The following is a 14,829-nucleotide window of genomic DNA, read 5'->3' on the forward strand; positions in this document are numbered from 1 at the left end:
CCTAGGGTCACATTTTATATTTCAGATTTTTGCATATTAACTTTGAAATCTGACAGTGTTTGATTGTATTGGGATTTAACTAATGGTCTTAGTGATCACCATTAAAAAGGCATCTGCAAAAATATTCATTTCCTGTTCTTGATCCCTAAAGGGAATGCCCTTGATTTGGGTATTTTGCAAATTATTGCATACAAACAGTTCCAGGGAAATGACGACTAGGAGAGGTGACAAAAGGCACCCTGTTTGGTATCTCTGGATGAAGGAGAGGTTTTCTAGTTTCCCATTGTCCTGGCCATTGGAGCCCCTTAATAAGCCCTGATCCTGTCAATAAATGTGTCCCCAAAGCCAGTTCACACATTCAAAAGCCTTTTTGGCATCTCAAGTGATCAGCGTCACTTGCTTCTTGTAGACTTTAGTGTTTGGACTCCTCCCCACAAACCTTCAGTAAAATGGATCTGCCATCTATGTCTACTTTTTGATATTTGTTATCGTACTGGTGGTCCCAATGGAATTAAATCTGTGATCCTCTAGTCTTGAAGGTCGTGAATGTCTGAATTATTTGTGGCTCTAGCTTGTGTTTGAGGTGGGTTTGATCTTGCTTGAGCAAATGTGTCTCCTGGTGGTAAAAGACATCTGGATGCTCCTCATCATGAGGTTCTGCAGTGTTTTTCCATTTTACTGGGGTATTTAGACCCTGAAAATTGAGAGATTTAAGCATTGCCCCAATAGAAAGCATCTGCAAGAAAATCAGCAGTATGTTTTCCTAGCCCCCGACCAACTCATCCATGTCTCTCCACCCACAACTCTCTGCCCCTTCGTTGGGAACAATAACCAAACCTGTTTGTGTTGCTCATGTCCCTCATTAGACCAAACCCAAATCCCTGCTTCCCAAAAACTCCAACTTGATCATAAACGATTGTACGCTTTGTAGCAATCATGGTATCATTTGTGATTAAAAACCGTCTGTATAGCCGAAAGTGACTTATACCAAGGGGAGGAGAGAAGGCGAGTTTCCCCCTCCACCTGGACCACACAAAAGAACAATCTCAAAGAAATAACAATGGTAACCCTCCAAAGCCCACAATATCCCATTCCAACTGAAACAGAACGGTGCTATAACGGAATGAGGTGAACAGCTTCGAAATGCCCTCAGAGATACCACTAAAGATTAGCCTCTACTGAGGAGAGCTGTGGTTTCCAGGATTTGGTACCACGGGGTCTACCTCTCCCCCCTTTGCCCACCTACTTCCAGCTCCACGGCTCCCTCCCCATGGTTTACCTTTCCCTTGAAGACGGCTGCAGAACACTCGGACATAGGTAAAAAACTGATCTCTTCTTCTCAAGTAGAAATCCTGCGATCTTGACCTAATTGAGAATCTCTAGCCAAATGGAAATAGTAATTTGTTGACGCAAGAATTTCTACCCATTTCAAAAGTGTCCTCAAATTCAGAAATTGAAGGCACTATGAAATACACAGAAACATTAAAGCATTCCCTGTCACCTAGTTGGAGGAGGTGCAGTCAAACAAGCAATCAACAGAAAGGTCATGTTTGACCCACTTGTGCATTTTATCTTTACAAGGGCCAGAGGCAAAGCTAGGAAAAGGTGTGGTTTTAGAGGGACAAGCTATTTGAGATCATTAAATCGCTAATGCTCCAACTGAATGTATACCGACACTTACTCATCCAACATTATTCTCACAAAACCACCATAATGGAACATGATCCAAATGTATTAGAGAAGGATCATTTTGAAATCAATTAGTGGACCACTCCTATGGTGACGGTACGTGGTACAAATACCTTTAACATTAAAGTGATAACAACTTGCAATGTTTACAAACAAGTTAAATACACAACATTTCATACAACTATATTGAAAGTATTAAATACGTATACCTCCTAATGAAAAAAATCATTATTAGAAACAGGAATTTAGCCAGGGCATTGGCAATGCAGTGATCCGCAATGGCCAATCCCACAGAAATAACCTCTTCATGGGGCTTTTCTTTACCAGGACAGCATATGAACTACTGCTCTCACGTGTGCATTTTGATTCCCGCAACAGATTTTGTTTTGTTTTTTGAGGGCTTTCTTATGGTGAAATGTTCTTCCGGCACGCTAGTGGGTACTGGAAGTCTATGAGACCCAAAGATCAACTGAATGTATTTAAGGGGGCTGGACAGCACATCATTTGCACTGGTGCCAGGCTGCCAAGAAATGCACAGGTCAACTTGGTGAATGCAGGTACTTAGAATAAAGCAAGTAAAAGGTCTGTATCCTCGGTTTGCTTTTTCCACTTGCATGGGAAACCCCTCCCAACCCTTCCCAAAGCCCTCTGTAAAGGAACAGTTAGATACATATGGCCAGCACTCTATGGATCCTTTAGAATCAGGACATGGGAGGAGATGGGATCACTCACCTGTTAATTCTGCCCTCTGTGCAAGGTCTGGAAAGGTGTACACGTAAATGGACGGATTAAGCCTCTGATTCGAAAAGGCCAGCACTTCAGCAGACGGATTAGCAGCAAAGGCACCAATACTTCCACTCTTACACTGCAGCACTGACCGCTTCTTTGTTTCAATATCAATGAAAATGATATAATTTCCACAAGCATAGGAAACAGTCTTGTTGTTCACAAAGGTAACATTCTGGTTATTGATCCCCTGCACCCACCTGAATGAAGAAAAAAAAATACACGTTAATAGCTGTCTTTTGCTGTGGCAAGGGATTATATAAAAAAAAAGAAAAGCAGTTAGTAAAATGATGCAATGCATAGGTGTGCAAAATGTTTTTTTTTACGTGTACAATTTGAAATAGACACATTTTACAATTTGGCAAGAATACCCGAGTTAACGGCCCGACGCCCAAGGTACGAGCGCAGTGAGAGCCTTATCGATGGGCCTTGGTGCCGGTACCACCCGATCCAGCGGGCCGGATCGGCATTATTGCTTTTAGCACACTGGGTTTGTAATCTGGAAACCCGGGGTGCTAAGAGCTACGTATTTTGATTCAAAGAACGGCACGACTAGGGTGTCCTGTTCATTGAATCTACATATTTACTTAAGATGGCCGGGGAGCCCCTCTTCCATTTCCAAGGCAGCCAGAGTGGCAGTGGGCGCGGCCAGCACGGAAGTAATCAGCTAAGTGGGGCTGGGAGGGACGGAACATTTGAAGGGAAGGTGCGGTGGGGTGAAGATGGCGGGCGGGGGTAGCAACTCTCAGGTTGCATGGAATGCGGGCTTGGTTCAGTAAGTAGTGCTAACCTTAAATCAACCCTACTGTAACAGGTTTCCCCATAAGCACATTTCTCTAGAAACTGAAGCTAAAGTTCAAATATGCTTCCAATGAAAATCCGTCTGGATTTGTTCCATTTTTGAACGTCTTGATCTATAACTTTAGGTCACTTCTCATCTCTCCAGCTACTTTTCCGGTACAAGCATCACGTTCAACACAACTCCCAAGATTCTTCAAATAAGTTGGAGGCAAAGCAAATCGCGCAATGATGAAAAAAGATATTTATGCAAAAAATTATAGAACTGATAATGCAGTTACAAATAATCTTGTATTGATTTCACGAGGATATTTAATCAGGTAGTGAACAGCAGACACGTGTTTCGACCCAACTGGCCGTTTTAAAGACTGTGTTGTATGGGTATGATACAAAAAGAGATAACCACAAATAAAGTACAATAGGTACACAACCAATAGCAATTCACAATATTGTCATGGTAAGTTTGGCCCATTGCAAATGTTAGGCAGAATCCTGTGCAGTTCCCTTAGGGACCACTGCAAAAAGATTAAGACTACAGGAGTAAGCAGTAAACCCAATCGGTAGCAGTCTGCACCACCCAGATTTACCTGGTAGCTGTGGCTGAGCAGTCAGACTTCTCTCAAGAAGAATAGGGCAGTACGTCGAGTATACACAATAGGACCAAAAACACAGTGGAACAAGCAAACACTGACAAGAGCTTTGTATAAAAAGTATATAATTATTTATTTAACACAGACTTTAGAAAATACACTAGCACTATAAGTCAAAGCAAGTTCAAAACACAATCAGAAAAGTATACACACCTCCCTTAGCAATTACTAGACAAGTCTAAATTAAAACACCACTTTTTGTCAAAACAGAGGTGAGCGCGTAACCTAGATGGTACTCCAATAATTAGGTTAAAGGGAGAGAAAAAGGCAAGTCATAAAAATAAAACAGTTCCCAACACTTTTCTAAGTTCAAAGCAAGTCAGTGAAGGCAGTATACACTGTAGAGTCAAAGTTCATAGGCCAGGCCCACTTTAAATGGAGCAAAACGGAATGTGCCCAGGATCACACGGTTTAAAATGCACTAAAAGTCTTTGCAGAAGGTTCAAAAGAGGTTGGGGTGATTTAAGAAGTAAAGTTAGAAGGTCTGGGGCCAACCCAGTTGGAAAGCCAAGGATTTAAGGGTCACCTTTAGCAATCCTGAAGAAAGGGAGGCCAGGTGGAACACAGTACCTTAAAGAGAGAGGAAGCTCCAGCGGAGGCAGTTTTTCCTGGCAGTGGATGCAAGTCGTGGTTTCGACCAGGGGAAGAGAAGATCTCGTCAAGGAGGAAACTTGTAGTCGTTGCACTGCCCAAGGAAGAGGCCAGCCGCGGAGTTCGTCGGTTAAAAGGTGCGTTCCTTTTCTTCGCGGTCAAAGTGGTGAAGCTTGGCTATCCGGCAGCCGGGGTGCTTGGCACGGGCGATTCGACCAAGAGACGTCTTTGGAAGGCGAAATGGTGAACTGGTTGATCCCACCAGCTCAGATGGAGAAGACTTCCAGCAGAAGATCTCCTCTTGTCGTCGGGAAAGTGGTGAGGTCGTTGCAGCAGGGCTCCACCGGTGGTGTCATTGTTGCAGATGGGTCAGCTTCTTCCCTCTTGGGATTTCTTAGGTCCTGTGGTGACTTCTGAAGTTCTAGTCCCAAAAGTCCTGCTTTTATGCAGAAAAACCCCTATTCAACCGCCTACCTGTCAATCAAACATGCTAAGCGTTGATCACCACTGGGCCAATCAGAATAGAGTGTGACTTGAGTTGCTAAGGCAACGCAGTCCAGGGTGCCAATTCCCCTGCCCACACATCCTGTGGAACCCAGACAGTGTTAAGAAAGGAAGAAGGCAATGTGCACGGAATCTCACAGTGTACAACTTTGAATCTAAATATGTGCATACAAAACCCAAGACTTGTGTATACTAAAACCCAGGAGAAACAATAATACCTATATATGAAAAGGAATGTGGGGTAAGCACTTAGAACCTCCTTATGACTGAAAGGAAAGTCGGCAAACTCTACTATGCTATGCTATTACAGATACTGACAGCGCTAAACCCACGTAGAGGGCAAGCAAGGACAGGATCTGTGAGCTGACACTCTGGATGATACAGAATAAGGAACTTAGAAACTGTACTCACGAGGACCGGAAAGACCACTTGAATGTCAGTAAACTCACGAACCCAGTTGATCAAACAGGAACCCTGAAGGCTATAACAGCAATGGGTGGAGGAAACTAAATACATAAGACCCTAGTCAAGGGCCGAGTAGAAATAGTGATATAAAATAGTGAGGAAACAAAAAGGGCATTTACACTGGGACTAGTTACAATAACACCAACACCTAATAATCCATGGGAAATGAATGCAGAAGTGAGATGGAAAACATGGAATGGATCCCAATAGAAAGTAAGGATCAGGAGCAGGGAAAATGATATCACAAAAGGAAATCTTGAGGCAGGAAGCTGAATCTATAAAGGGAAAGACTAAAGCATCAGGTTTTTCAGTAGCAAAGGACAGCAACAAAGAAACAGAAAACACAGGCGAATTGGGCAGCATTAAAGGGTAAAGCACAGAGACAGGCTGCCTGCAGACAGAGGAAGACAGAAAGGGAAATCCAGTGAGCAGAAATCAATTAAGCACAAGAATCCGAAATTCAGGGCAGCGGAACAAGAAACAGGAACTGGGCACTAGGCACAAAAGCTAGGAACAAGGAACAAGGGACCAGTCACAACAGGAACACAGCAACAATGACCAGAGCTGGACTGAAGCAAACTGAGGCTTTTAAAGCTGCTTAACGAGCACACCCCTCAGGCGTGCCGCCTGCTGCACCTGCAGCGACAGGTGTTGCCTATCCTCCACCCAGCCTTGTCCTGCAAGGGAGGAGGTGAAGCAGTGAGCCAGGCATTCTGGGAAGCATAGTCATTTGATTAAAGTAGCAGTAGCATGCTGGCTGCCAAAAACCTGGAATGGATCCGGAAGGGAAGTAATTTGGGAAATAAGGTTTTAGCGCTCCCAATTCATCAGGACACTGCAGCATAAGGTTCGGAGGAAATGTCCAGTAGGGAATAAACCCCAAAACATGCCCCCAAGTGGCGGGAACGGGAGCGAAGGGAGCGAGCCGTGATAGACAGAGTGGCACCATTTGGAGGGCTTCTGTGGAGAAGCCCGCCAAAAAAGTGGAACAAAGGGCTCGACCTTGGTCAGAGTTACAGAGACGGACACGAACGCCATTTTAGAAAAGAGTTCTGGCAAAAAAACACAACCGGTGATTTAATATTAAATAAATAAACCGGCGGTAGCTTTAACATTACACCAAAAAGTGGTGTGTTTAAAATCAATGGGAAAATCCCATAGGAAATATTCCGGTGGAATATTTTGCGTGGTAACCACTGCCACCAGCCAGAAACTCGACAAGGGGGGACTGGACAGTGCCCCCTTGAAAACAGACCCAGGGGCAATATAGTTAACCCCTTCCAGTACTTCCACAATTTGATGGTTTGTACTGGTTATTTTCACAATTTATGACTATTAAAGTCAATGGTGACTTTACATGCCCTGGGAGACAGTAGTCAGTCCCAGGGTATGGAGTCTATGTTTGGGGGTCACTATGACACCCCTGTGTTACTGCACTCAGGATGCTGTGTAACACATACACAAAAAAAACAGATGATACACTATGGAGTAAAAGACCCCATAGCCCATAAGCACACACAAAGTCAAAGACATACTTCAAATCATGCCTAAGAGTGGGAGAAAAAGAGTCTCACTCTTAGCAGGAGAAAAAAACAAACCCCAAAAATCCAGCAAAGCTGCTGGGGGACTCACTAGGTTTGGGAAATTAGCCTTATAAGAGAATTCTCCCTAACAGCAAATCAACATTAATGGTAAAAACAGAGCAAACGGTTATCATACCATATGGAAAATAACAATATAAAAAAACATACCGCAGAACAGTTTGGTTCAGGGGTCAGAGCGAAGCACACATAAAAACAGGAAATGGATAAAAAAAGAGAAAGAAACTGAAAATGGCAATCATATGGTAATTCCATCAGTTTAGAATGCGTGTCCGAAAAAGTGTTATTACACCTCATTTGCCCCAGTGCCACCATATTAGAATGATGTTATAAGCCCGAAAATAGGCAGACATAGTCAAAAATACCCAAGGCCAATGTGCCCGTATGTGAATAGTTATAGAGCCGAAAAATAGACTGAATCAAAAAAGACGAAACCACTTGCCCACTGGGGACAGTTGCAATGTTTTGGGGTTTCATTCCAGAAAAGGAATAGTACAATGAAAAAATGTAACTGACTCCAGCAGAAATTGAAAGTTTTTCTGTAACAGAGCATCACCCCAAATAAATGTGAAAGCCGAGGTTCAGACTTGTACAATAGCAAGTTAGACTACTTGAGATTTACTCAGCATAATGGTAACATTTCACCTTTAATGGATCCTTGCTAAAATGCAGCATCTAGGAAATGATACAGAGGTGTGTTAGGGCTGTTAAATGTATGATATGATTTGGGACATGCAGTGCGATTTTGAAAGGGCACTACACTGAACAGGCTTGATCTGGTGGCTGGTGGTCAACTGATGAGGAAACTGATGACGAAACCCAAACAGCTCTCCTAAATGTAATGAAAATGACTGTCCACTTAGTGAATGAATCCATTGTAGGATTTGCAGAGTATTAATATTGGCTAAGAAGTCGATGTTGAAGTTCTGGAAAACTAGGAGGAAACCATTGGATCACAGACCTGCAAATCATATGAAAATATAATGTACTTGAGAATCAAGAGGCATGACCACAACTAGGATATGTGGTCATCGTTCATTACCTTTATGCCTGAATAGTGAGCGCATATATAGGGATTTTTTAAGTCGTTGGTGACTGCCTTTGGTGGTTCTATGTCAAGCATGACAGTGTTTATTCATCCCTTGTGTTGTTCTTGTTTATACATTATCAGTCATTTGCTGATGTTCGGATCCTTATTTGTCATCTGAAGCTACAGAGTTCCTTTATTTTGGGGAAAATAATGTTAGTATACAGACACAGTGGCATGGTAGGTGCTTGCTATGGACTTTTATTTATCAAAATAATAAGAGGGTTGGGGGGACATCCTATCTATCCGTAATCCTAAAAGGGGTTTCCCAGCCTCAAGAAAAGTAAGAATCACTTGTGTCAAGATGTTAAACAAAAAAGAGCGTCCTCAGTCCTGTGTCCAAAAAACCCAAACTGACCCTTACACTCTGAACGCAATATAAAGTGTACAACTGGATTTCTGCACTTATAGCTTTTCTTTCAGAGTTTCAAAATATAAAGTTTGAAGGTGCAGAAAAGAAAAAGAATAAAGTTCAACCTAGATTTCTTCTGGTAGTTTATTTTATTTATTTATTTATTTATTTATTTATTTACAGTTATATACATAAGCAAGAGTAAAGCAAACTGTGCATAGTAAGTACAAATAACACATCGAAAACAGTACTTCTGGTAGTTTAAAAGTCACGTTATCACAGTTCGAGTTTGTCCAAGAGGGATGAATCTTCCCTTGAGCTTCCTTTAAATACACATTGTTTTGATCAGAGGTGAGACAATAAGCTAGACCTGACACGCATGTAGATAGGCAGTGGCTTTTATTGGTTTAACACTCGGCCAAGCTTTCAGTGCAGCGACCCCCATCCGCCTGCTAACGCCAACTGTTTTAACCTGGAACCTGGAACTCCTGATGATGGCATCCAAGAGTTCCACGTTCCATGGTGATGCAAGAGCCACATAAATACAGGCAATAACATGAACCTGGTGATCACATTATGGTAAGCAACAAACAAGTAAAGACCAAACATATTTACAAACATAACATGAGGAAGACATGATGTGCATTTCTAACACTTCCCTTCCTCCACAGCACTTGACAAGCACAGCACACTCCCTGGAGACCATTCAATGTCTTCCCTTTGGGCAAGACAGCCACTCTCTCCTTGTTCCAAATTCCCCCATAACAGCTCTCACCCAGTCTCCTCCAGTGACTACCGGGCCCGTTGTTAGCATCCTCCCCATTGAGCCCTATGGGGGATCAAATGGCAATGGGGATGTACCAGGTCCCTTGAATGGGGAAATACCGTGCCCTCCAAGGTCGGAATGGCCCGGTATTTCCCCATTCAAGGAACCCGGACCCAGTACCCAGTATGGGGGTAGCCATGCCGCTAAAAGCGGCATGGCTACCTCCATACTTGTAATGAGGCCCAATGAGTCATAGGTTAGTTGGGTAACTTAAACTGCGACACAGTGCAGGAGGTTGATATGAGTGAAGATAGACCCCAAGCTAGGGGAGCTAGCCACCTCCAAAGCAGCGGCCGCCGCCAGGGGTTTGCTATTCGCAACACCTTTATCAAGGATATGTCCAGGTTTGCCAACACTGCTTGGAAAGACTAAGAAAATGGGCCTCATTACAAGTTTGGCGGTAGTCTTGACTGTAAAACTGGCAGGCTGTCGCCAAACTTGTGCATTTTTCTGGCACCCAGGAATGGGCAATTACCAGTTCATTACAGCATAGCCGGACCCGGTAAATCGCCTGTTCCCATTTCAGCCCCATAGGGCTCAATGGGAATGAGGAAGCCGGTTGCACCGGCACCATTTGTGAATGGTGCCAGTGCATTCAACATAGTCTGCTTGCGGGTGCGGATCCTGGCTGGCGCAAAGGCACCCACGAGCAGAACTCGTAGTTTGCCGGTCCGGTAACTACGGTACCGGAAAGCTTACTGGTAACCGTAGTTACCGGACCGGCAAACTTGTAATGAGGCCCAATCCCTTCTTCCCTGGTACATCTAGTCACCCTATCAAATGGAAGCCCCACAACATTTGTGTTACCCCCGCCAATAGAAAAATTGTGCAGTATGATGACCGACTCGTAGAATTTCTGGACCACGTGGAAGCTCAAGGGCACAAAGTATCCCTGGAAAAATGGCCAGTTCTTCAGAAGCAGTCTAAAGTTCATCAGCCCTTTATTTTCCACCAACAAAGTAGCTGCAGACCTATGCAAAAGTGAAGACTCTCCACAGATGGCTTAAGACCCACTCTCTGAAAGAACTGCAAAGTTACTTATGATTCTGCAACTACCATCATATGTTTTCGCCCTGTTCCTAACCATAAATGATACCAGCTATGAGGAAGCGGTGTACTGTCTGTCAAACCACTAATGTACCTCACTACCAAGTTAGACAGGCATTAGGTAAATATTTGACAGTGGCTGGTCAACAGGTTTTAGAACTATTGATTTGCAAACTCACTGATGCACCTGTGCTTGCTTCTACCAATCCACAACATCCTTACTTAGATATTGCATGTAAAAGAAAGTGTAGACGGAGCAAGGACTATGCTCTAGTAGTGGGTAGTGGGTAACATTGACATGTACCATTCACCAGTAAAGGCCTGTCTGCTTCAGAGGGACATTGGGCCTCACTGCAAATATGGCGATGTGGGGGAAAACCGCAGTCATCTGCTGGTAGTTCCATTACCGTTGCATTACAGCATTGATGTACTACGAGTTTGGCCATAAGGTGAAAGATTTAGCTCAACCTCACTACCAAAAATCGTCTGAATTAACGCTGGCGGTAATTTCACAGATATGAACATGGAGTACTATAAACTCAAAAAATAGGTGTATACCGCCCTAACAACGCTTGTAATATGGCAGTAAATCCACGGGACAAAGTGGCAGTAACTATAATCGAATGTGGTGGTAATTTGCAGAATTTACTGCTGAATAACTGCCAAACTCGTCATGAGGCCATTATCCTGTGCAAAAACGTGCATTTCCAGCCTTGAATGGGGATGCAGGATTACCTTTATGGAGCCAAATGTACAGTCTTAACAGACAATCCCTTGATCTGCATCGTAAAGTCAGCCAAAGTGGACACGACAGGACACAGATGGTTTGCCACACTGTATCTGTTGTGATGGTGTGGAATCAGCAGACCAATCAAGACTTAATTGTTGTTAATGTTCACCATTGTATTCTATTGTAGTTGACCTTTATATAGCGCCTTTTACCATTATTATAGTCTCAATGCGCTAGTGGTGGGAACATCCTCTAGGACCGAAGTCCAAAATGTGGGAAAATCACAGAGTAGGTTTAGAATGCTTGTGTGCATTTGGCCATTATAAAGCTTAGGAGGGCTTATCGGGCTCCCATAAAAAGCATCTCACGAGTTCTGGCATGTGAATGGATGCTGAGAGAGGTCAGGAGAGAGCGTCAGAGGAACTGACTCGTTATGTGTCTAGCTGGCCCAAATTTGTCAAGGTCTACGCTGCATACTAATAGCACAGGTGTTGTGACAGTCTGGTTTAAGTAGGTAGAACAATTATATGACCAGCAACACTGAAATTGTCATAGTCTTTGCTGTATTCTGATTTGTGCTAGTAGCCATGCCTGCGGTAGGTGTCCACCGGAGTGGTAAGTTTTATACGTACCTAGAGACTCTGATGGAGATTTGCTTTAGATGTAGCCGTTTGTTCAGGTCATGTCATGCTCTGTTAATTCTTGCGGCTGTGACAAATGGTTAGTGAACAGACTAGCGTTTGCAAATTACCTCTGGTAGAACATGGGCTATACTTTCAATCTCTTCCAGGTGGAGAGAGGGGAAAATCCTCATGAATAGTGTGCACGCGCTAAACCTTCACAGTCGATGCACCTACCATGAATGGCCAAACCTAACAGTTCACCCAAGCGCGATACCTGGCCACTGCTCATGTCCTCCAAGTGCGATTGAGGGCAAGTCCCCGAGTTAGTTCAGGTGCAATACATGAGAAAATAAAACACCTGTGCGTCGGGCACAAGATATGGCCATGGCACACAATTCCTCAGGGCTGTAATTCCATCACAACATCTCTGATTGTGATTTGCTTGCTTCCCTTATACATAACAAATGCAGAGACGAATCAATCTTTCATGGAGTGAAACTGGGAGTGTGTGGGAGGCAGCTGTCTTATTGATACAGTTCGGGTGGTAGGGGCTGTCGTAAGACTAGGTTGGTGTGAACTAAGGCTTGGGCAGATAGGTTGGATTACCTGCCCACCATAATGCCCTTGAGAAAGGGGCGTGTGGGAGGGGTTACATTGCCTGAGAAGGGGTACACTGGCAGGTGGTAGGTTAATATTTCCATAATTCCTAGGGATGTATATCGTGGTATGAAGATAGATGCTGTGCCTTGTGCGTTTAGTGGCAAGTGGGTGTTCTTGGAAGGGGCACCACGAAGAAGGGCTGTCAAGCTATTGGTGCTCAGAACCGGAGATCAGGGTTGGCGGTTTGCAGCGGATGTCGGGCTGCTGTGATAATGCCTGCTGCCGCCTAGAAGAATGAGGTTGGGCTGTCGCGATAACGTCTGGCAACGCCTTGAGTGAACTGTTCGAGTGCTCAGAGTGGGTATTGGAAGGTTAGGGACGGGTTTCAGGATATGGTGGGAAATAGCCAGGTTTTTAAAGGACTTTTTTTTTAAAGAAAATATACACCAATATACAATGATATACTCCAGTTAGGATGGGTAAATCCCCATCAGGTTCTGTGACACTCACGAGAGAGAGCTGGGAGAATGGTGTAAGGATGAAAGTAAAACAAAACAAATCATGCAAGCGTTTGTTCACAACAGGACCCAGTGTCCAATGCCCAAATTCCCTATGCTTACACAGTTCCTGAAATAGAGTCCATGTTTCCTTGGTTTCTTCAGCGTTGCTTCATGGTTCAGATATTGTTAGTCTCTAATAGTAGGTCACCTTCGTAAGCTCCTGAAGGTGGCTGCACCACACACACCCATCAGCAAGCATGTATTACTCTCCCTTTGTTCTATGGGATACCTTACCAGAGGCTATGTCTCTGATCCATTCTGGGAGCTTGACAGAATAAACTTATTCTAAGCCATTAGCCCAGGGTCACCCCCCTGGGGTATAGCCCACAACAAGTTAACAGGTTTATTTTCGCTCCCTCATTCCGATTGTCTTCGTGAGCGTGGACTGAAGGTTTAAAACCCTGGTTTGACATCTTTAAGTCAGGCAAAGACATCCCAGTGTGGTGCGGCTCTGCAACCTGCTCTGCTCTGGCCAGCGACCTCCCTTTCCTGAATTATGTAGAGAATGTGGGCTCACCAGCACCCATGTCTCTTGCTTGCACAGGACTGCTGAGCCTCACTTGAGTCTTCCTAAATGTCAGAGCGGTTTGCAAAATATCAACATGTTTGTCTTTGCTCACTTCCCCCCTTGAGTTCTGCTGCAGTCTGTGGACCTGCCTCTCTATTTCCGATCCGGTTTAGCACATTTTAAGTGGTGCTTAATCATACGGTGCAGATCACTCAAGCAGAATTATATCTTTGTGTGTGACATAATTCTAACAGACTAAAGCTCTATTCCAGCGAGGGTGCAAAAAAAAATCAAGGTTTAAAATAGAATCAAATATACAAATTCAGAGTGTTTAGGAAAAAGGATGGTTTTAAACTGTTTCCTAAAAGACACATTATGTTTTTCCTTCTGATTAAATCATGGTAGAGGACTCTGAATGTTAAACCTTAAGCAATTGGAGGCCAGCACAGTTGAACAACTGCGGCGGATGCATGTGCGTTCCTCGGAAATTTGAGTAGAAAATTGGCTAATACATTTTCAATTATTTGTAGTGTTAAGAGTAAAGATCTAGGAAGTCTCAAATACAATGAGTTACCACAATCAAGTTGAGACATTACAAATGCATTAATTAGTGACACTTGGTGACCGAATGAAACACGGGGGTAGGAATTTCTTTACTTGGCATCTTTGGATAAAACAGATGCCAGCTATCTTGTTAATGGTGAATTCTGTTTTGCTTAAATGTAATTCAAAGGAATTCTGGTCCATCCAGTTCCTTAGAGCCGACAGACCTATAGAAAACAATATACTAGATGATGATGATGATGATGACATCCCATCTAGATGTAATAGGATTTAGATGTTGCCTGTGTATGTTCACAAATGCATGACATAGATGTGAAGGAGTTTTGCGAGAGGTAAAAGATCATAATTAAAGAGAAGTGGAGAGGTATAAGTCTCTTGAGGAAGGACACTCAATGTTTGAAGAAGGGGATTCAAAGGGGTCAACTGCCTCTGATTGGGGTCTATTTTGTAGAAAGCTTGTTCTCCATGAAAGGGCTGAGTCAGTAATGCCAAATCAACGAAGTCTGCCCAGGAGGATGATGAGGCCAATGGTGCTGAAAGTCGAAGAGATCCAACTACACCAAAATACCAGCACTGCTGCTGTCAATTGTCCTTCTGATATCGCCATCCATGCAGAGAGGACTACCACCTCGGTTCTATAGTCAGGTATGGAATCCAGCTGGTCAGTTATTAAGACGATGTGCTAATCTCATGTAACTTGTTAGTTGTACTGTCACAGCTGCCCCAAGAATCGCATCTATAAAAGGGAAGTCTTGAGATGGGATGATAGTTGGCAGGATTTTGTCAGGCAGACCCTTTCTTTTTTTTATAAGAAGTAGGACTGAGGCATGTTCAAATGCATCTGGAAA

General features: G+C 43.6%; 1 protein-coding gene across 1 annotated transcript in view; it reads right to left on the reverse strand.

The window, feature by feature from the left end:
- CFAP43 (cilia and flagella associated protein 43) overlaps positions 1–14,829 on the reverse strand; it is a 1,012,780-nt gene that overhangs the window by 973,835 nt on the left and 24,116 nt on the right. The window contains exon 2 of the mRNA XM_069611745.1: positions 2,422–2,675. Within this exon, the coding sequence (XP_069467846.1) occupies positions 2,422–2,675 (254 nt within the window). The remainder of the gene's footprint in view (positions 1–2,421; positions 2,676–14,829) is intronic.

The sequence above is a fragment of the Ambystoma mexicanum genome, chromosome 8, assembly GCF_040938575.1.
Source record: "Ambystoma mexicanum isolate Mex_15411 chromosome 8, UKY_AmexF1_1, whole genome shotgun sequence".
NCBI lineage: Eukaryota > Metazoa > Chordata > Amphibia > Caudata > Ambystomatidae > Ambystoma > Ambystoma mexicanum.